This window comes from Nelumbo lutea, chromosome 3, assembly GCF_056320005.1.
Source record: "Nelumbo lutea isolate HS-2025 chromosome 3, American lotus-T2T, whole genome shotgun sequence".
Lineage (NCBI taxonomy): Eukaryota > Viridiplantae > Streptophyta > Magnoliopsida > Proteales > Nelumbonaceae > Nelumbo > Nelumbo lutea.
In genome coordinates this window covers 48,296,689-48,318,015 of record NC_142686.1, presented here as the reverse complement: position 1 = coordinate 48,318,015, position 21,327 = coordinate 48,296,689, and the positions used below count along the sequence as shown (strand labels likewise).

The 21,327-nt window shown below is 42.9% G+C and overlaps 1 protein-coding gene across 1 annotated transcript; it reads left to right on the top strand.

The window, feature by feature from the left end:
- Window positions 1-421: 421 nt before the first annotated feature.
- On the top strand, window positions 422-20,746 carry LOC148864803 (RNA-binding (RRM/RBD/RNP motifs) family protein). The gene is made up of 7 exons (XM_088976337.1): window positions 422-1,365; window positions 1,481-1,560; window positions 4,829-5,032; window positions 13,464-14,118; window positions 14,399-14,986; window positions 19,145-19,195; window positions 20,049-20,746. Exons 1-7 carry the CDS (start codon window positions 442-444, stop codon window positions 20,514-20,516), a joined length of 2,970 nt encoding a protein of 989 aa, XP_088832463.1. The 5' UTR covers window positions 422-441; the 3' UTR covers window positions 20,517-20,746.
- Window positions 20,747-21,327: the final 581 nt, after the last annotated feature.

Genomic DNA, 21,327 nt, shown 5'->3' with positions numbered 1-21,327 from the left:
TTTGAATGGTTGCAAGAAACTTTGGATTAGTGAATAGTGATTAATGAACAACTTTTGTAATTAACTTTTCATTTAAATTTTATCATAGGAGATGGCTGAAATGATGTTCAATTTATGGTTGTTTTTAAAATTAGCAAGATTTTATCACAGGGATGAACTTAGAATCGAAACCGACCCAACCCGACTCAAACCGATCAGGTCGGTTTTGCTCAACACTGGGTCGGTTTCAGTTTCTATGTCAGGTAACCCGACCAGGTCGGGTCGGTTGAGAAAACCACAGTAAACTGACCCAACCCAACCCGTGAACAGCCCTACCCGTTACATCGCATGTCACAAATGACACCATTAATAGTAAAAGTAGCAAAAAGTAAGCAACCCTATCTTTATTAAGTTTTCATTTTGTGCCCGATATATCGGCTGACTAACATAGTAACAATTAACATGTTTCGTAATCTGTTCTTGTTTAAAGCGTTTCTACTCCTTCAAGACTACTCGAGAAATTCTTATTCGCCAAAAGAGATGGCAAAGAAAACAAAACCGAAAGGCGGAGAAGCAGAGAAAGCTGAGAAGAAGAGCCATGACGGAGGTTCATCCACCAACGTTTTCAAAACCCTCTTCGGAGATATACCCGACGATGGTGGTGGCGGTGTTTCTCTCTTCTCTAACAACCCCTTTCGAAGAAACTATCAAGAACAGCAACAACAAGAGCAACAGTTGGGATTAGGGTTTTTTGGTTCGGGTGGTGAAGTTAGTGATGATAACCCCAAAGGTGGAGGTTCTCAGGGAAATGGGGACGAAGACCTGGGTGAGGAGAAGAAGAGGAAGAGACGCAAAGAGAGGAAGCCGGAAATGGATGCCGAATCGATTCAGGATAATGGTTCGGAGAGCCTGAAAGAGGCGAAAAAGAGAAAGCGAGAGGAGAGGAGAAACCGAAGTTTGGATATTGATTTGATCGAGAAGAGGACGAATGAGATTAAAATAAGTGATGGTCTCGATGTTCCTGTTAATATGGATAGAGACGGGGAAGAAAACAGGAACGCTGAGGGGAAGGAGAAGAAGAAGAAAAAAAGGAAGAGAGACGAGATTGAGGAGGAATACGAAGCTAGGCGTTATGGGGTGGTGGTGAAGGTTGAGAATGAAGAAGGGAGATTGGGGGGGAAAGCAGTTGGCGAGAAGAGGAAAACGGTGGATGATCCTGCGGAGATGTTGGTTTCCAAGGACGGCTTTGATGATGAGAGTAAGCTTTTGAGGACTGTTTTTGTAGGGAACTTGCCTCTGAAGGTGAAGAAGAAAGCCGTGTTGAAGGAATTTAGCCGTTTTGGCGAAGTTGAGTCTGTCAGGATACGGTCTGTTCCACTTCTAGATGTGAGTTTGTATTTTTGTTATTGCCCTTTTGCCCTTTTTAGTGTTTAGAGAGCTATTTCAATCTCTTTTCTTCTTAATAATATTGTTCTCTCCAATTTCTTTTTCCGTTTATCAGAGCAAAACACCAAGAAAGGGTGCAATTTTCCAGGGGAAAATCAATGAATCCGTTGACAGGTTTGAGCTTGAAGCTAAATAGCACGTTTTGTTTTTCACTTTGGATTATCCAATTTAATCTACTCTGATTGATTTTTCTTACTTTTCTTGATATCATGGTTTCTTTTGTTTTGATGTTTCCATTTAACTAATGTCATTTATGTGGTTGTCCTCTATCTACATTTGCCTTCTTTCATCCCTCACTTTTATGAACGGTTTTACCTATTTGTTTTTTTTTTCAGCTGAATTTTATAAGATGTAGTGATGTACACAAAAGTATATAATCCCAATATGGATAGCTAATAAAAATTAAAAGTTTGGAGCTGATCAACTTCCCCAATCCCTATCAAACAATACATGGTTTACATTTATCATTTCTTTCAGTGAAGCTACAACAATGCAAATTCTTCACCCAATAGTTATTTTACATAATCAAGTTAGATTAAACACCTATCAAGACTTCTCATGGATGTTGGAGCCTGTTTGCACCTAGTGCCACCCATCTCTCTCAATGATCTTTTTATCAAAATAAGACCTTAAATGTGTAGAATCTCATAATCACTATACAAAACATATTTCAGCTCAAGGGAAACAAAAAGTAAAAGGACCTATTTAACAATTAAGTTGAGTCCAAAGAGGCTATGTAGTCAACAGCTCAATTGGTTTTTTGCTGTATCTGCATAAATAAACAATGGTTAAGGAAGATCAAGGTGATGCTGGACCCACCAAAAAGCACTTATTAGGTGTCTGGAGTAGGCCTAAGCTAACAGGGAACACGTCACAAGGCCCTGAGCTTGTTAGTTTAAAAATTAGCTTTGATTGTCCAATAAAATAGGCTGGACAGAACTTAGGAAAGTTAAATGATCAACCAACTGGTAAAGCAGAATTCATCAATTGTTGAAATGGGTTTTGAACAAAGGCTACAGGAGGATTAAGTGAAGCAAAGACTGGTAGAGGCCTTTAGGGGTGACATGGAACATTAAAGATGAGTATCTAATGTTCTAAGAGAAATACAGAAAACCTAGGGAGTAGGGACAGAAGAAGTAAAGAAGGAAGAGGGAGAAGTGGGAATAAATAAGAAATAAAATGAAAAGTGAGAGAAAGGAAAAAGAAAGAGAGCTAGAGAGGTAAGTTGGCAATGGAAGAAAGGCTGATTGAAGGGAACTTCAAGTAGTCATTTTCTTGGCTAAAATCTGAAAATGAAGTTCCTTGGGTATTCAATCCATTGTTTGGCAGATTATCTCTTTGGAAGAAAACTGAAGTGTTAATTCAATTGGGTCCCAAGAGGCACTAATGAAGCCGTGGATAGACTAGCCAAATCAGTAATTCTGGGTCTGAATTTGTTAGGGTTGTGTGGGCCCCAGGTTTTTGTAACAATTTCATAGATCACATGATGTGAATACTGATCAGTTTTGGCTGTTTATGTGTCCTTATGACCCTCAGGGTCATCTTTTTCTTGATTTGGAATGAAATTCATTAAGACTTCTTGTGGTACAACAATGGATAGTTCCAGAAGAAGGTATGTTGAAGTTGAATTTTGATGTTTGCACTAGGGAACTTAAGCATTTGGAATTGGGGGGAGTGACTTTGACACTACTATTTTATGCTATAGTTTACCAGTCAATGTGGGCAACTCCTTAAAGACAGAACTTTATGCCTTCTGTGATGTCTAAAAATAGCCTTGATAAAGGGTTGGAATGATTATCTATATAAAAAAGGGTTGCAATGATTTATTGGTGGAGAGTAGATGTGATTCAGACCAATAATAAATAGTAGAATAATTTAGATTATGGCAAAAGTAGAGAAGAAGAAGAAGGAAGAATGGAGAAGAAAGGAGAAAAGGAGTTTGATAATCTCCTCTTTCCTCCACACTAATCTTTTATTAATCTTACTTAAGTTGCATAATTTACAACTCTGCCCTTAATTTGGCGTCCACCTCATTAGCATACTTAGAAAACATAAACAAGAATTAAAGGCCCATAAAGAAAGGTCCGTTAAGAACAAATAACAATAAAGAACTAATAAATAAGACACTAATGGGCTAGGGCCCATTCAGCCCAGTCTCTCCTATACCCAGTTCTTCTAAAAGTGATCTTAATCACAAAAGTTCTGAAACTTCATGTGCCATTGCCTTGTACTCTACTTCAGCTGAGGATCTAGCCATTACAGACTGCTTCTTACTCCATGATACAATGTTCCCTACTACCATAGCATAGTAACCTGAAGTGGGCCTCCTATCATCAATACATCCAGTCCAGTCAGCATTAGTGTATGCTTCTAGCTTCATGTGTCCATGCTTAGCAAACGAGATACCTTTCCCTGGAGTCCCTTTTAGATAGCACAGAACCCTCTCAGCAATTGCTAAATGTGCATCTCTGAGAGAATGCATGAACTGGCTAATTACACCAACTGCATAGGAAATATCTGGTCGAGTCATGCAAAGGTAATAATAACTTCCCAACCAGTCTCAGAATACTCCTCTATTAGTCAACAATTCACCATCAATAGTTGACAACTTATGATTTAGGTCTATAGGAGTATAAGCTGGTTGGGCACCTAGTTTGCCAGTCTCTGCAAGGACGTCAAGAACATACTTAAATTGAGAAATGAAGATACCATATTGATAAAAAAAAAGAAATGAAGATACCATCCTTAGATCTAGCAACTTTAATTCCTAGGAAACATCGAGTTATCCCAAGTCTTTAATTTCAAACTCAGTGTTACGAAAACTTTTGAGATGAGCAACTTCTTGAGTATCATTACTAGTAACCACAATATCATCAACATAGACAATCAGAGGGGTCACTAAGGAATCTCTCTTCTTAACAGACAGGGTATGATCTGACTGAGTCTAAGTGTACCCAAAAGTAACAAGAGCAGCTCGAAACCTGTCAAACCAGGCTCTAGGAGATTGCTTAAGGCCATAAAGGGACTTTTTCAATTTACAGACCTTCCCTTGCATGTCCTTCCCATACGCCCCTTGAGGTAAAGACGTATAGACCTCTTCATGTAGGTCCCCATTCAAGAAAGCATTTTTTACATCGAATTGATGAAGTGGCCAATCAAAAGTAGTAGTTATAGACATCAAATTCAAACTGAAGTCATTCTGGCCATTGGGGCAAAAGTTTCTAGGTAGTCAACACCATACATCTGAGTGTATCCTTTAGCAACCAAACATGCCTTAAATCTCTAAATAGTACCATCTGAATGATACTTAATAGTGAAACACCCACTTACATCTAATCGGTTCTTTTCTCTTAGGCAAATCCACAATTTCCCAAGTATTGTTCTTATGCAGCATCTAATTCAGTCATCATTGCATCCCTCCATTTTGGTTTGGACAAGGCTTTTGGGACAGATCTGGGAGTCGCATGTGTGGACACAGAGGCAAAGAAGGAATAGTAGGAAGGGGAAAAAAGGCTGTAAAACAGGTGTTTGGAAATGCAATGAGCCATACATTTCCGTTTGCCTTTGCAAAGAGCAATAAGGAGATCAAGGTTAGGCGTCAGGGAAGGTATCCGAAGTGGTAGAAGAGGGCTGACCTATTACCTTAGAAGCGATGGAGGTGCAATAAGAAGCTCATCTGAAGGTGTGGAAACAACTTGCATGTCTCTGAGTCTTTGTCTCTGGTACCACTTTTGGATAATAGGAATGTAGGATGGGAAGAAAATGTGGGAGGATGAGTAGGAGGAGGGGGAGCAGGAATATGAGAAGAGCCAATGGAGGACTCGATTGGAGGAGACTCAATAGAAGATTCAATGGGAATTGGAAGAGGGATTGATGGTGACAATGCAAACAACTCCTCTGAATGCTCCCCCTCAGGAGAACTACCGAAGAAAGGAACAAACTCTGCAAATGTGATATCTCTGGAAACAAAGTAAGTGTGACCAATTGGATCGAAACAACAATACCCTTTTTGTGCGGAGGCATATCCCAAGAAGACACACTTGTGTGCTTTAGGCTCAAACTTATGTCCTTCATGACTGTGAACTTGAACATAGCAAGTGCACCCAAAAACTCGAAGAGGAAGAGAGGCTAAAGGGAGTTTTAAACCCAGAACTCGGGAAGGCATTCGATTTATCAAGTATGTAGCTATAAGGACATCCCCCAAAAACTTAACAGGAACATGGAAAGTAAAAAGGAGTCTCCTCACAACCTTAACTAGGGGTGCTCACGGTTTGTTAACCGAATCGTGGGGCACTTTTTGTAACCGAATCGGTAGTACCGATTTTTGGAAAACTGGTAATTGAAACCTATTGGTTAACCGGTTGATTGGTTATTTATTTTTTACAATGTAAATTATTAAAATATATAATAAAAATTATAAATATATATAAAATATTATATTTTAAATAATAAATAATATATCATATATTATACATATTTATATATATAATGTATATTTATTAATTTATAATATATATAAAATTATATTCATTCATAAAATATATATATATAATATAAAATACACATATATATAAAATATATAGAAATATATGTATACTAGTTGGCTTGGTTAATCGCTGGTTTTCTATATTGGTTAACTGAAACCAAATTAGTACCTTTGGTTTTTTAAAAAACCGAATCGATCGGTTCAGTTAACTGATTTTTCGGTTTGGTTTTGGTCAGTTTTTTGGTTGGTTCGGTTTTTCGATTTGTTTTGCTCACCCCTAACCTCAACTACATGGCGGTTCTTCCTTTCCGCCACTCCATTTTGTTATGGAGTGTAGGAACAAGAACTCTGATGAGTAACTCCAAAGGTACTGATGAGTATAAATCCGACCTCCAAATTACCGAACACGTGGAATGTTCGGGTGAACTGACAACTTTGCCTTCAACTCGGAGACACCTCGGACTCGGCTCAACACAAACATGTGGGTTCCACCGACCTCCGAGGAGATCTCCCATCGAGACGAACTCCCACCTAGGAGAGCTCTTCCCTAGTAAGACGAGCTCCTTTTCAGGTGGCCACCTGGCAATACATGCAATGAGTTTATCAATATGTAAGGTGAACCCGCCAAGTAACCGGTCTCAGGCCCACTGCATGCACTGAAGACATGGAAGATAGATCGACATTGGATGTCATAACTATACATCATGTGGCTAATGCATGTTGTAGGTGGCAAAACAGGTAGCACTGATTAGGCTCCAGGTGTTTGAGCCGGACCACATGTGTCTCGATTGGATACTAGCTAGCTTGAACCAGGCCATAGGTGTTCGGACCGAGCATTATGTGGTTGAGCTTAAAAAACAGGTGTCTTGGCAGAGCCCTAGGTGTCTTATTCGAGCTTCACCGAGGCAAAGCAAGCTCCAGGTATCTCAAGCTACGACAGGTGTCCTACATCTGCCCAACACATATACGTCCTGGCAGGTATGCCGAAGCCTATTTAAGGGGCAGGTGAGTATTCATTTGATACTTTATGAATCTTGAATTCTCAACCACCTCTGAATACTCGATACTAACTTGACCGTTGAAGCTACAAGCCCAGGATATCATCCAAGGCCCTCTGACTTTGTTTCCTTTTACAGGATATCACTGAGCTCATTCAGAGACCACCACTTTCTGGCGACATCAATTGGCGCCGTCTGTGGGAATAAGAGACTAAAAACCCTTTTCCTTGCAAAACACTCTACCAGCATGTCGCAAACAACTAGACACACCCATAGGACCTCTCGCCATTCTCCCGACGACACCTCATAGAGACACCACCGACGAACTCCATCTCTAGATGTACCGGAGGGAGTTTCCCGTGAGGAATTTAATGATCTGGTGCAAATTGTGAAAGACATGAACCTTTGGATTCAAGCCAGAGATGAGATTGTGCAAATTCTACGCCAGGCAGCGAGAGATGCAGCTCTAGAAGCCATGGTGCAACAAAATCGACAACCACCACCGCCGGTAGAACAACCAGTCCCACTAATGCAGCAGAACCAAGTAGTGCAACCCATCTAACAAGTAAAATAGCAATAGCTGCCTCCACCACCGGTTGACCTCCTAGCTTCACAGAACGAGACGCCCCGAACGAAGAGGCAAATCACCCTTGCGCCATGATCAACATCGCGGTGAATGAGAGGAGAGGAGAGAAGAGGAAGGGCGGGATAAGTACAACCGACATTGGCAACTTGAACTTTTAGCTCGGCGTTCTCGTGTTTTTGAGGAAAAAGGCCAAGGGATCAAAGGGAGAAGGGACATCAGCTCGCCCACAAATTCCACCTCGGAAGTTTGAAGCGTATACACCCCTAAACGCCCCCCAAGGTGAAATATTGATACAAATACAAAATGAAGAATACCTGAAATGGCCCAAGAGACTAAAAGGGAAGCCAACTTAGAGAAACCAAAGGAAACATTGCAAGTTCCACAAGATAGTGGGACACGACATGAAAGATTGCTTCGACTTGAAGAATGAAATTGAAGAATTGATAGCAAGAGGTTACTTGAAGTAGTACGTAAAGGACAACTGACCTGTAAAGAAGCAAAAAGAGAAAGAGGATGAAATGGACGATCTCACAGAAGGCATCACAGGAATAATTCATGTCGTCGTAGGTGGATCTACAGTAGTTGGATGCAGCTACACTGTGAGAAAAGCTATAGTTGTGAACCGGCTTGGAGGATTGACCTAATAAGAAATAAAGGAACCAGGCCCACGCAAGGACAATGACATCAACAAGTAGCTCTCTAGGTGGATGAGCTGTGCCACGTGCCAGGCACGCCATGAACCTAAGAGTGTATAATGTACAAAAAACTTAGAATTATAATAAAGTTCTAAGTTTTAATGATCAGATTTGTTGCAACTCATTTTGGAATAGAACTGAGCTGGGAACATCATTTTTGTTACTTAACGTTGTGTTAATATTGTTAAAAAATAAAAGCATTGATGTATTAACTCGGCTCCCTACCAGGATGACTCGAGCGTACGATGATACTCAGCTCAGGAAAAAGGGGTAACGGTTAGGAATTAATAACTCAACCGAGCTGGTAAATGCATGAGTGAATGACTTTTAAGTTAGGAAAACTCACTTGAAACCATAGAAATAGTAGAAAACAAACATTTCTATTACTGCTCAAAAGTTTTGTACAACATAAATAAAAAGAGCAAAAAACAACAAGGTTCTTTCAAATTTTACCGAGCATAGAAGCTCAGGGGTGCATCAAGAAGACAAGAAAAAAGATCATCGGGAGGCTTGGTTGCTAGGAGTAGACCCAGGATCATCAGCCGTTGGTTGAGTGCTATCTTCCTCCTTGGGCTCACTCTCAACTTCGGCTGCCAAAACGAGCTCCACATGCCAGCTCGCTAATTAGGCGGTCAAGAGTGGTGGCCGAGTAAAGCTTGCAGAGCCTAAAACCCTTTCTAACGAAAGGGATGACATAATCAAGCATCTCATTGTCATACTCCTTTGAGAGCTTGAAAGCGACAATGCCCTTTTCACTTGCCACCTCAAGCTTGGCTTTGATCTCCTCCTCCCACTTCGTGAACTTCTCCTCCTGCCTCGCGCGCTATGCCTTCAGGCTCTCTTCCCTCTCCATGTTAGCCTTAAGGTGTAGGTGAGCATTCAATTGACACTTTATCGTCTCCAGGTGAACAGAGTCTAGCTTATCTGAATGCTTCCGTTGTTCACCTCGGCGGTTCTCTGGTGTGCACGATCTTTGCTTCCTAGTCTGTTGGTGAATGAGAACGCCGAGCTGAAAGTTTAGGTTGCTAATGTCGGTTGTACCTATCCCGTCCTTACTTTTCTATTCTCTCGTTCACCGCGATGTCGGCCACGTTGCAAGGGCAATCTGCCTCTTCGTTCGGGGTGTCTCTTGTCCCATGAAGCTGGGTGGTCAACCGATGGTGGAGGCGGCTTTTGCTGGTTTACTTGATGGACGGGTTGCACTAGTGGGACTGGTTGTTCTACTTGTGGTTGTGGTTTTTGGTTTTATTGTGCCATGTCTTCTAGAGCTGCATCTATCATTGCCTGGCGTACAATCTGCACAATCTCGTCTTTGGCTTGAACACAAAGGTTCATGTCTTTCACAATTTGCACCAGGTCATTAAATTCCTTACGAGAAACTCCATTTGGTGCATCAGGAGATAGGATTCACCGGTGGTGTCTCTTTGAGGTCCCATTGGGAGAATGGCGAGAGGTCCCATGGGTGTATTTGGTTGTTTGCAACATGTTGGTAGAGTGTTTCGTAGGGAAAAAGGGCTTTTAGTGTCTGACTCCTACAGATGGCGCCAATTGATGCCACCAGAAAGTGGTTGTCTCTGAATGAGCTTGGTGATATCTTGTAGAAGGAAACAAAGTCAAAGGGCTTGGGGTGATATCTCGGGCTTGTAGCTCCGACAATCAAGTTAGTACCGAGTATTCAGAGGTGGTTGAGAATTCATGGATTCATAAAATATCAATTGAATGCTCACTTGCCCCTTAAATAGGCTTCGGCATACCTGCCGGGACGTATGTGTTGGGTAGATGTAGGACACCTTTTGTAGCTTGAGATACCTGGAGCTTGCTTTGCCTCAGTGGAGCTTGGGTAAGACACCTTGGTCTCTACCAAGACACCTGTTTTTCGAGCTCAGCCACATAATGCTCGATTCGAACACTTATGGCCTGGTTCAAACTAGCTGGTATCCGGTCAAGACACCTGGTATCTGGCTCAGGCATCTGGAGCTTAATTAGTGCTACTTGTTTTGCCACCTACCACATGCATTAGCCACTTGGTGTATAGCTGTGACATGCAGCGTCGATCTGTCTTCCATGTCTTTAGTGCATGTAGTGGGCCCGAGACCGGTTACCTGGCAAGTTTGCCTTACATGTCGATAATCTCGTTGCATGTATTGCCAGGTGGTCACCCGATGGACAAGTGTCGGAATGAAGAGCTCTCCTGAAAGGGAGCTTGTCTTACTAGGGAAGAGCCCTCTTGGGTGGGAGCTTGTCTCGGTAGGGAGATCTCCTCGGAGGTCGGTGGAGCTCACATGTCCGTGTTGAGCTGAATCTGAGGTGAGTCTTATCCTTTGAAACGACGGCAAGGTGATGTTCTCCGAGCTGAAAGCAAAGTTGTCAGTTCACTCGAACATGTCACGTGTTCGGTAAGAGGTCGGATTTATACTCATCACTTGCCCCCCACTTTCGAAACCGAGGTGACTAGGCTCGGTTAAAGGATGTACCTGACTATGTCGTTTGTTTGGGTGTTACCTCTTTTGTTACCCCTGCCTCCTTGTTTGGTGACGTGAGTTGAGAAGTTCCGTGAAGCATTCTAGCTGGTATGCACGGACTTGAAATAGTGCCGGTTAACTACTTTCGGACTTCAAGAGCGTGCTAAACTGATTTGGGACCTTAAGAAACCCAACGGTCACGAATCCGAACCGTTGGGGCCATTCGATCATGGCTGTCTGTCCTCCACCCCTTTTGGCTATACATAGAGACCTCTTGGGGGGACCATTTGTGCATTCATCCTCCACTCCTTTCATTATGTTTCATTTTATAATGAAATATATTCTGTTAGTTATTCAAAGCTACTCAGGTTGCTAAGGAAGCATCTGCATTAAAAGCATGACAACTTTTACTGATTTGCAGTTTCTTGTGTGTAGTTAGTAGCTTCAACCTGAAGGCCCATTTCTAGTAAACCACGTCCTTGTGTCCTTGACCACCTGAGAAATGAGAGCTTCCACAGTGGAATTGGTTACCAAAAGTTCTCTGGTTTCTGTCAATCCAAATGTGGTGACCGGTAAAGCTACCATGGAGATGTTTGACAGAATAGCCTCTACCTTAAAATGGTCAATGATCCAAGGGAAGTCAAGCACCCCAAGATCAAGGTCTTCTCTGCCAACAACTCTGCTGTGTTGCAGTCATGAGTCACCCACCAAGCACCATGGAGGTCTTCATTTGTTGTTGGTTTTCTCCAACTCTCTTCTGAAAAGGATCTCTACAAGACATCATTTGGTTCGCAGACCATATAAAATTACCATACAAAACGTCTTCCGAATTATAGGAAATGCTGAAGTAGAAAACATTCCACCTTTGATATCCACCTTGATACACACCCTAGGAATATCTTGTAGTGAGAATTGAGTCATTGACTTGACAACTTCATAACTGTGCAACAAGTTAAGATGGCTAAGTGACACATAAGCATTCTGCCCTGGCAAGGAAAGTTGATGCTTAGGCGAGAAAATTGAATATGTAATGAATAAAAAAGTGTATACATATTTTGTGATGCATGCATATAATCATACATAAGGTATTATGTAATTTACATGTTAATTATAACATTTTGATCATTATGTTAATTATAAAATACTAAACCAAAAATTCAATAAGTAAATGATTAAATAACAACTTAAAAAAGGAAGCATACACAGGTAGGGGTGTTCAATTGGACTGGATTTGGTCCAATCCGAATCCTGTCCAATGTGAACCCATTACAAATGGACCGGGTCCAATCCAATCCAAAGAATATTTTGGACCATTTTGTACCAGTCCAATTCAATGTTTGGACCAAATTTGTTCAAATTTGTTTTAATTTAGATTAATTCTAACCCAAACCCGGTCCATTGACACCTTATGTTCTTATATATTATTTTTATCAATGAACCAAATATTGGCTCAATCCAACCCAATCTAATATAAATTCATTATGGATGGACCAGGTCCAATCCAATCCAATAAATACTTTCTACCATTAAGTTTGGACTGGTCCAATTCAATGTCTTATTGGTCCATCCAATCCGTCCAAATTGATTTTTGGTTTGGATGGGGTCCAATCCAAAACCAGTCCATTGATGCCCCTATAAACAGGGATTAAGGGTCCTAATGTTTTAACTTGTACTACTATCAATACAAAATGGGTTCTAGACAGCCATATCAATATATTAAGTAAAGAGGGAATAATTAGTTGTTTGCCCCCAACTAAGGTGTTTATGTCAATATCACTTTCTAATTGGTCTCCTAGGTGATAGGCTTCCAAAATGCCTGGGTGGTTGCCTAGTCAATGCCTAGGTGACACTCCAACTACAAAGATCCATAGCTTGTTATGGATGCATTTGTGGGAAAGGCTTACCGCCGTTGTGGGCAGCAGCAGTAAGGAGGGGCCCACACGACAGCTCATTAGGGGCCCATGCTTATCTTGCCACGACAGCTCTGCTCGCCAACTCGCCACCAGCTTACATTATCCCTCATCCCATCTATCCTTATCTTATGTTCTTAGTAAGAGTTTTGTTTACCACTAGAAGTAGGAGTTTGGTTACCATTAGAAGTAGGAGTTTGAGTTTGATTTAGAGAGGGATTATCCTAGCCTAGCCGAATACAACAAGGAACCCCCTCTTGTAATCTCCTATTTAAGGAGCTGTGAATTGGAATAAAGCATTCAGTTTCCAGTTAAGAGAAGAGTGAGGAGAGTTCGGGTGGTCTCTTGGACAAATCACCCATTCGGTTTTCCACAATAGGGTCTGCACGCAAGGGGAAGCAAGAGGTTCTCCTCGTGGACCGACCCGTGACGAGATCCCCGTGGACCGACCCGTTGTCTTCCAGGGTCCACGAATTGGAACATAAGCTCGCGAAACCAGCATGGAGGTTCGTGAAGTCAAGGACGATGTCCGAGAGCTGCGATGCCTGTTGGAAGTATTCCTCTCCAACAAAGAAAGAAGTTCGGAGGGAACCACTACCACAAACAGTCACCGTCCGGACTGGGCAGAGACGTCCAGCGAACAGCAGATCGCTGCCCCGACAGCCGCAGTTATTCCCAAGTATAGCCGGCTGGAATTCCCATCTTACAACGGCATCGGAGACCCGCTAGGATGGCTGTATTGCTGTGAACAGTTCTTCCGTAATCAGCGCACTGATGATAAGGATAAAGTCAGTCTGGCCGCCTTCCACCTATTAGAAGAGGTGCAGGTCTGGTTCTACTGACTGGAGCAAGAAGAACCCGGTCTCAGCTGGGGACAGTTTAAATCATATTGTCTCCTCAGGTTTGGACCCCCGTTGACAAGCAACCCGCTGGGCGAGTTAATCAACCTCAAGCAAACTGGAACCGTGGCAGAGTACCAACGCCAGTTCCAAACCCTTCTCGCCAGAGCAACCTCGGTTCGCGTAGAACCCCTAAGAGTGGACGTAGAGATGCAACATCCTCATAACCTGGCCACAACGATGAACCTCGCATGCACCTTCGAACAGAAAATGCAGCTCTCCCACAGAAACCTCAGTATAGGACGACCAACAACAACCTGGGCACCTTCGAAGACAATAGGGGTGTCTCCTTCGACAGCCAGCAGGGAACAACGACCTCTTGCCGGTAACCCCTCCAGATCGGCATCAAGTGCAGGAACTAGCAAGACAGCACCCCCCATTAGACGGTTGTCCCGAGCTGAGATGGCAGAACGACGCGCAAGAGGGCAGTGCTTCAACTGCGATGATCTGTACTCCTCTGGTCATAGGTGCAAGAAGCGGTTCTGTCTTCTGGTGGAAGAACCCGAAGAGGACGAGGAGGAACCTGCAGCATCAGAACCAGAGATCTCCCTCCACGCCATCACGGGGATCAAAACTTCCCAAACCATGCATCTAAGGGCGCGGATAGCAGGGCAACCAGTTCGTGTTCTTGTAGACTTCAGAAGCACCCATAACATTGTCAGTGAATAGGCTACCCGTCGGTTAGAGTTACCGATGGAAATCAGGCCACAGTTACAGGTAGCCATGGCCAACGGGGAAAGAGTTCACAGCCCCGGTATCTGCAGACACCAAAAATCAGGTCGAATCATAATCCTTCCGGGCTGATTTATTTGTACTCTCCTTGGATGAATTTGACATCGTCCTGGGAGTCAAATGGCTAATCACTCTAGGGCTCATCCTATGGGACTTCAGTGCCTTGACAATGACTTTCCACCTGGATGAACCAGTTACATGGCAGGGAACCAGAATAAGGACAAAAACGCAACTGCACACACTTCAAGGTGAGGACTCATGTGCAATAGATATGGAGAGGCTCCTCACGGATTTCTCTGTAGTGTTCAAAGAACCCAAGGGGCTCCCACCTTCCAGAGCCTGCGATCATCAGATCCCTCTGATAGCCGGATCATATCCCATTGTCGTCCGACCCTATTGTTACCCACATCGACAGAAGGATGAAATAGAAAGGCAGTGCGCAAACATGTTACAGCAGGGGATCATCTGTCCCAGCCACTCCCCCTTCTCTCCGGTTCTGTTGGTACCCAAGCAAGATGGGACTTGGAGATTTTGTGTAGACTACAGAGAACTTAACAGTCGGACGGTCAAGGACAAATTTCCTATCCCCATCGTAGATGAGCTATTGGACGAGCTCCATGGCGCACAATACTTCTCAAAACTAGACCTCCAGTCGGGTTACTTCCAAGTCCGAATGATTCTCGAAGATGTAGAGAAAACGGCCTTCAGAACACATCATGGCCATTTCGAATTCTTGGTTATGCCATTCGGCCTCAGCAACGCTCCTTCCACGTTCCAGGCCTTGATGAACAAGGTATTCCACCCCCACCTCCGCAAATTCGTCTTGGTGTTCTTTGACGACATCCTAGTCTATAGCAGATCGTGGGTAGAACACGTGCAACATCTACGGATCGTTCTTGAACTCCTGCAACAACACCAGCTCTTCCTTAAGCGATCCAAATGCTCCTTTGGGTAACGTCGAGTCCTTTACTTAGGACATGTGATCAGCGGGCAAGGGGTCACTGTGGATGACTCCAGGATTCAAGCAGTCAGGGAATGGCCTAGACCACAATCCGCCAAGGCTCTCTGCGGGTTTCTAGGGCTGACAAGCTACTACCGCAAGTTCGTACAAAATTATGGACTTTTGGCGGCCCCACTAACCAATTTGCTCAAGAAAAATGCCTTTCTCTAGGATAGTACAACCGATGTAGCCTTTGTGAGTTTAAGAGAAGCCCTCTCCTCCACGTCGGTTCTACAGTTGGCAAACTTTGATCTCGAGTTCATTGTGGGGTGCGATGCATCCGGCACCGGCACCGGCATCGGCGCCATACTACAGCAGCAAGGGCATCCAGTCGCCTTCTTCAGCCACAAACTGGCCGACCACCACCTTAAGTTACCCGCCTACGAACGTGAACTAATTGGACTAGCAAAAGCAGTGCAACACTGGAGGCCGTACTTGTGGGGCAGATCCTTCATCGTCAAGACGGACCACTACAGCCTCAAATATTTGTTGGAACAACGGCTTACCACCTCACCACAACAACATTGGGTCAACAAACTCCTTGGGTTCGATTTTCGGGTGGACTACAAGGCGGGAACCTTGAACCGTGCTGCAGATGCCTTGTCTCATCGAAAAGAAGACAATATGCTGCTCCATGCTATCTCACAGCCCTAAGTCACCCTGCTAGAAGACATTCGGAACATACTGCTACAATCACCGGAGTGGAACGAGCTGGTCAAGAAAATAGAAGCCGGAACGACCAGCCCAAACTGGTCCGTGCACGACGGGTTGGCACTATACAAAGGGCGGATTTATCTCCCATCTGACTACCCTTTAATTCCCTCCGTCATCTCCAGCATACACAACTCCATGCATGAAGGTGTCTAGAGAACATTGCACCGCATCCATGCTGACTTCCACTGGCAAGGTATAAAGGATTCGGTGCGGGACTTCATTAAGAACTGCTCTATGTGCCAACAGAAGTGGGAAAACTTGCATCCAGTAGGCCTTCTCCAGCCACTTGCACTCCCAACTCAGATCTGGGTAGATATTTCCATGGACTTCATTGAGGGCCTACCCAAAGTTGGAGGGAAGTCGGTCTTATTTGTAGTGGTGGACCGCCTTTCCAAATATGTGCATTTCCTTCCCTTATCCCACCCTTAGAGCGCGGTTTCAGTCACCCACGCCTTCTTCACCCACATCTTCCGATTGCATGGGCTACCCGGATCCATCGTAAGTGACAGAGACCCGATCTTTACTAGCACTTTCTGGAAGGAGCTATTCCGTCTGCAGGGAACAACCCTGGCCTTCTCCTCAGCTTACCATTCGCAGACTGACCGCCAAATGGAGGTGGTAAACCGAATAATAGAGATTTACCTCCGCTGTTTTGTGGGAGACCAGCCCCGACGTTGGTGGAGTACCTTCCGTGGGCCGAATACTATTACAACACCTCATACCACTCCTCTCTTGGCATGACTCCCTTCCGTGGGCCGAATACTATTACGATCCCGGTTCAACACGGTTGGAAGAAGTGGATCGCAGCCTACAAGATCGTGATGCCCTCCTGGCCGAAGTCTCCTTGCGCTTACAGCAAGCTCAGACACGTATGAAGAACGCCTACAATCAGCGTCACCGAGAAGTCACCTTCGAGCAGGGACAGTTCGTTTGGCTGAAGCTCCAACCTTATTGGCAGCTCTTCCTCAGACGCAGGGCCCCCCCTAAGCTGGCTCCCAAATTCTACGGGCCTTTCAAGGTTTTACGACAGATCGGGAAGGTTGCATATCATCTCGAGCTACCGGAACGCAACAAACTCCATGATACCTTCCACGTGTCCCTACTCAAACCTTTTACCGGGACTCCTGCTCAGGTACCTTCCCTACCCCCCTTGAAGGACGACAGACCCATTCTCCAGCCTCGGGCTCTTGTTCGGTCCCGCATCAACTGGGGTACCTTAGAGGTCCTTGTGGAGTGGGACGAACTACCATCAGCGAAGGCCACCTGGATTCCCTGGTCTGATCTTCATGACGCCTATCCGGATCTCGAGCTTGAGGACAAGCTCGTTGCCCAGGAGGGGTGTGATGTTATGGATGCATTCGTGGGAAAGGCTTACCGCCGCCGCGGGCAGCAACAGTAAGGAGGGGCCCACACGACAGCTCATCAAGGGGCACACGCTTATCTTGCCACGACAGCTTTGCTTGCCAACTCGCCACCAGCTTACATTATCCCTCATCCCATCTATCCTTATCTTATCTTATGTTCTTAGTAAGAGTTTTGTTTACCACTAGAAGTAGGAGTTTGGTTACCATTAGAAGTAGGAGTTTGAGTTTGATTTAGAGAGGGATTATCCTAGCCTAGCCGAATACAACAAGGAACCCCCTCTTGTAATTTCCTATTTAAGGAGCTGTGAATTGGAATAAAGCATTCAATTTCCAGTTAAGAGAAGAGTGAGGAGAGTTTGGGTGGTCGCTTGGACAAATCACCCATTCGGTTTTCCACAATAGGGTCTGCACACAAGGGAAGGCGCAAGGGGAAGCAAGAGGTTCTCCCCGTGGACCGACCCATGATGAGATCCTACGCCTGGGCCCATAACATAGCTCTACCCAGTCTGCCATATTGAAACACATGACTCATTAACTATACCATGATGAGATCCTACACCTTCCTATTTCTCTATCATATTCTTGGATCAAATGTGAGGATCATTGAAGATGTTAGTTCCAAGAAAGCAAATCTCACTGAGAAAAGAGACAAGTTCCTTCCCTTTCCTTCTCAGTAATCCTTATACAACATTCTCACCTCCTCTTGTCATTAATCCCCCATTTGAGATGGTTTTCAACCTTCTTTGATTGGTTTTCTAAGTCTAACATAGTGCCTTCTCACATACCCTTTTTCATCTTCCCTAGTCGTTTCATCCTTCTCAAGTTTAAAGTAACAACAAGCATGTATGCCTCATCCCCTGGAAAAAAAGAGGCCCAGCTTATCTGATAGTTTCTCTTTCATTTTACCCCTTCCTCAACCTTATGATGCACCGATTCCCTAGTTCAGTTATCCTGGATTTAGGGGGTGTTCAACAACATGGTTGGTTTTGTTTTTGAAAACAAAAGAAAACTGTATTGATCAAAAAAAAAAAAAAAAACAAAAGAAAACTGCCACATTAACAAAAAATCAAATCTTTAAATTCACCCCCACGGTTACTTTTGTTAACAGGTCACAGGTGTCTAAGAGAATTATTAAATACCTTGAAATTGAATTACGTCTTCCAATTGCTTCCTGAAATTTGATCTAGGAATTATGATTTGCCTGTACTTTCTACCATTTTTATTTTTAATTTTTTGTTTCTCCCATCAAGTCATGGACTCATCAATGTCTCCAAGCTCCACTTTTGAATGATAATGATGCTGCTTCTCTCTCAAGAATTTTTCATTTATAAGCATGGCACGCTTCATTTTTCAAATGGTATTGGCCCATTCTTTGGTGAGATCACCTTTATGTAGTTCAGAGATGTTTTAGGTGGTAAAATTGTAAACATCTCAATACATGCAAATGTCATGGTTTGGTTATTCAATTGGAAGTCTTTTCTAGCAGAACTGTATTTTTACTCTTTTTGGAAATAAAGATCGACTCATGAAATTATTTCATACTTTAATGCTGGAGAATGTGCATGTTGAAAGGAAACAACAATTATTCCATATTTATTTATGTGTTGTATTCAACAAGGGTTAAACATTTAAATATTTCTGGCATTAGGCCATTAGAAGGGTGCCCATGTAGGGTCAATGTCATCAGTTAATCACAAAAGCCATGTGCACATGTTCTGGTCAAATGAAAGAAGAGGAAGAGGGAAGAAGTTGAAGGGGAAAAAAGTTTGTTTATCATTCTATGGGCTTTATGTCTTCAGTTCCCCATTATTTCTTTATTTGATGGTTGATGTGCAGGTAGCATAAGCAGATGGGTTTCATTCATGAGGGCTGAATCCTGGGATTAGGAGGGGATTCTCTTGCTTTGAGGTGTTATATGATCAATGTAATTGGATTTTCTTGACAAGAAGCTGTTGTATCCCTATTTTGTATTGTCACCTTCCCTTAATTTCTCATGAAAATACTCTTTTTATAAAGAAAAACTAAACAAATAGGCAGATTTTAGGATGGTTTATAAAACCCCATAATTCTTTTTATTTGCACCAAAATCTCTGTTTGGTTTGTCCTCTTGTGACCTGACAGCAACGGGCAAGACTGGTGATGCTAGGAGTGCTCGAAGAAATAAACATCGTTAGGGCCCAACAGAATTCTGGGTTACTGCTCAGTGAAGTTACTTGAATGATACTGGGTAATTGATTTATTTCGTTTATACATATGTGTGTGCACATAAACTGCCCATAAAAGGTTGACAAGTTTCTCCCTTTTACATCACTCAACATTTTCTTATAATTCAATAATATTGGTAATAAATTAGCAACAAAGATGACATCTAATGGATCGTGGGATAAGAGGTATGTCTCTGGTAGACTGGAGATCTTAAAGAGTCTGGAAACCCTTGGCACAGGGATCACTTTTTGTTTCGTTTGGTTTGGTTTGGTTTGGTTTTTACTGAGTAGATAAGAAAAATCAGGTTAAAGTGGAGGAATTTCTGGAAGAAATGGGTAAAGGAAGCACATAAAGGAGTAGAAGGGGCTTTAAAGATGTAATGGGGCAAAGATGAGGAAGCTTGTCAAGGGTGCAATTTTATGCTTTATTCTCTTAATGTGGGATTTCTTAACAACTTGAGCAAAATTTACTTTTCTTTCTTGTCTTAATTTCTCATTTGTTATTACATTAATTTTCTCCCTACAACTCTATCTGGTCCGTGTTATGATGACTGGTAGGATTACGACATGCAGGCTGCTGCTAACTTGGCCGTCCAGAAAAAGTCACTGAAGCTCCGAGATCGTGAATTGAGACTCTACCATGCCAAGCCAGATTCTACTCCAGCAAAGAAAAGAAGTATTTCACCCACATGGGCAGATAATTCCCCAAAGAAAAGGTTAGTTGTGGCTTCCAGTGGGGGTGCTTCATCAGACAAGGGTAAGGCCAAGGCAAGACCTCTCTCGTACCAGGGCTTAAGAGCAAGCAAAACAGGAATGCAAAAGAAAGGGGGTTTACGCCCAAGAAAATCTGAGCAAGGGAATGTAAAATCTAAAGAGGGTTCTGGGCAGAAAGAACGCAAGGGCAAAAGGCCTGCAGTCGCTGCTAGAAAGGCAGCAATGAAGAGTGGTGCAACTCCAAGACAACCAGGGAAAAAACGGAAGCTTGAAAGCCGGACCCCAGAGAGTTCACACAAAAACAAGAAAGCCAAGAAGTTGAAATAGGAAAGATAATTTTACAAGGGTCTATTCTGTTGTACTAGCTTTGATAATTTAAAGGGAAATTTTATGAGAACTTGGATAAAAATCACAGCTCTTGTTTTAGTTGCCTTTTCCCTTCCATTGAAGAGATCGTTGTAGCATCTAAACTATTATGTATTATTCAATCGATTGGTATATGTAACAGATATCTGTTGCGTTATTTATTGATATCTCTAGTTAGTTTCTTCCCTCCATTTTGTTATTGTATCACTTCCACTGTTTTCGATTCCGGGCGATACAAATACAATTAGATAGAAATTTAGTAGCTTATGTTCCCAATGTTTTAAATGGTCCTTTATTTTTCTTCAAATTTCTTACTATCCTTTTCCAAGGCTCCATTTGTCTCAAGCTATGTTGTAAGTTTCTTATATTGATTTTGAAAGACTTGAGCGGCATTTAAAACATATGCAGCAGAGGCAGCAGCTTAAAGTTCCCTCGGGTTGAAGGTTGATGGCCTACGGCTACAGGGTACATCCCTCCCTCACGGTAAAAGGCTAAATGCTATTAGCCTTATTTCACATCACTAAGGCATCATGGTATATTCCACTCCGTCAACGGAGGCGTCAGGCTTGTGGAGGTCCTTCAAACAAACAAAAAAAAAAAAAAGCATTATGTCCCTCAAAAAATAGGAAGATTTCAAGACTGAAAATTTAACAAAGAATATAGATATATTCCTTGATAAGTGAAAAGGTAGAAAAGGATGAGTACCCCAATCCCACCAAATAATTGGGAATAAAACTATGTTGAGCCTAAGGATAACAATGGAATAAGTAAT

Excerpts from the sequence above, each read along its gene's own strand:
- LOC148864803 (XM_088976337.1), top strand. The coding sequence starts at position 442 with ATGTTTCGTAATCTGTTCTTGTTTAAAGCGTTTCTACTCCTTCAAGAC. Across the intron at positions 1,561-4,828 it reads TTTGAGCTTGAAGCTAAATA|TCATCATTGCATCCCTCCAT; the intron begins GCACGTTTTGTT and ends CATCTAATTCAG. Across the intron at positions 14,987-19,144 it reads TCCAGGCCTTGATGAACAAG|ATCCTGGGATTAGGAGGGGA; the intron begins GTATTCCACCCC and ends CATGAGGGCTGA.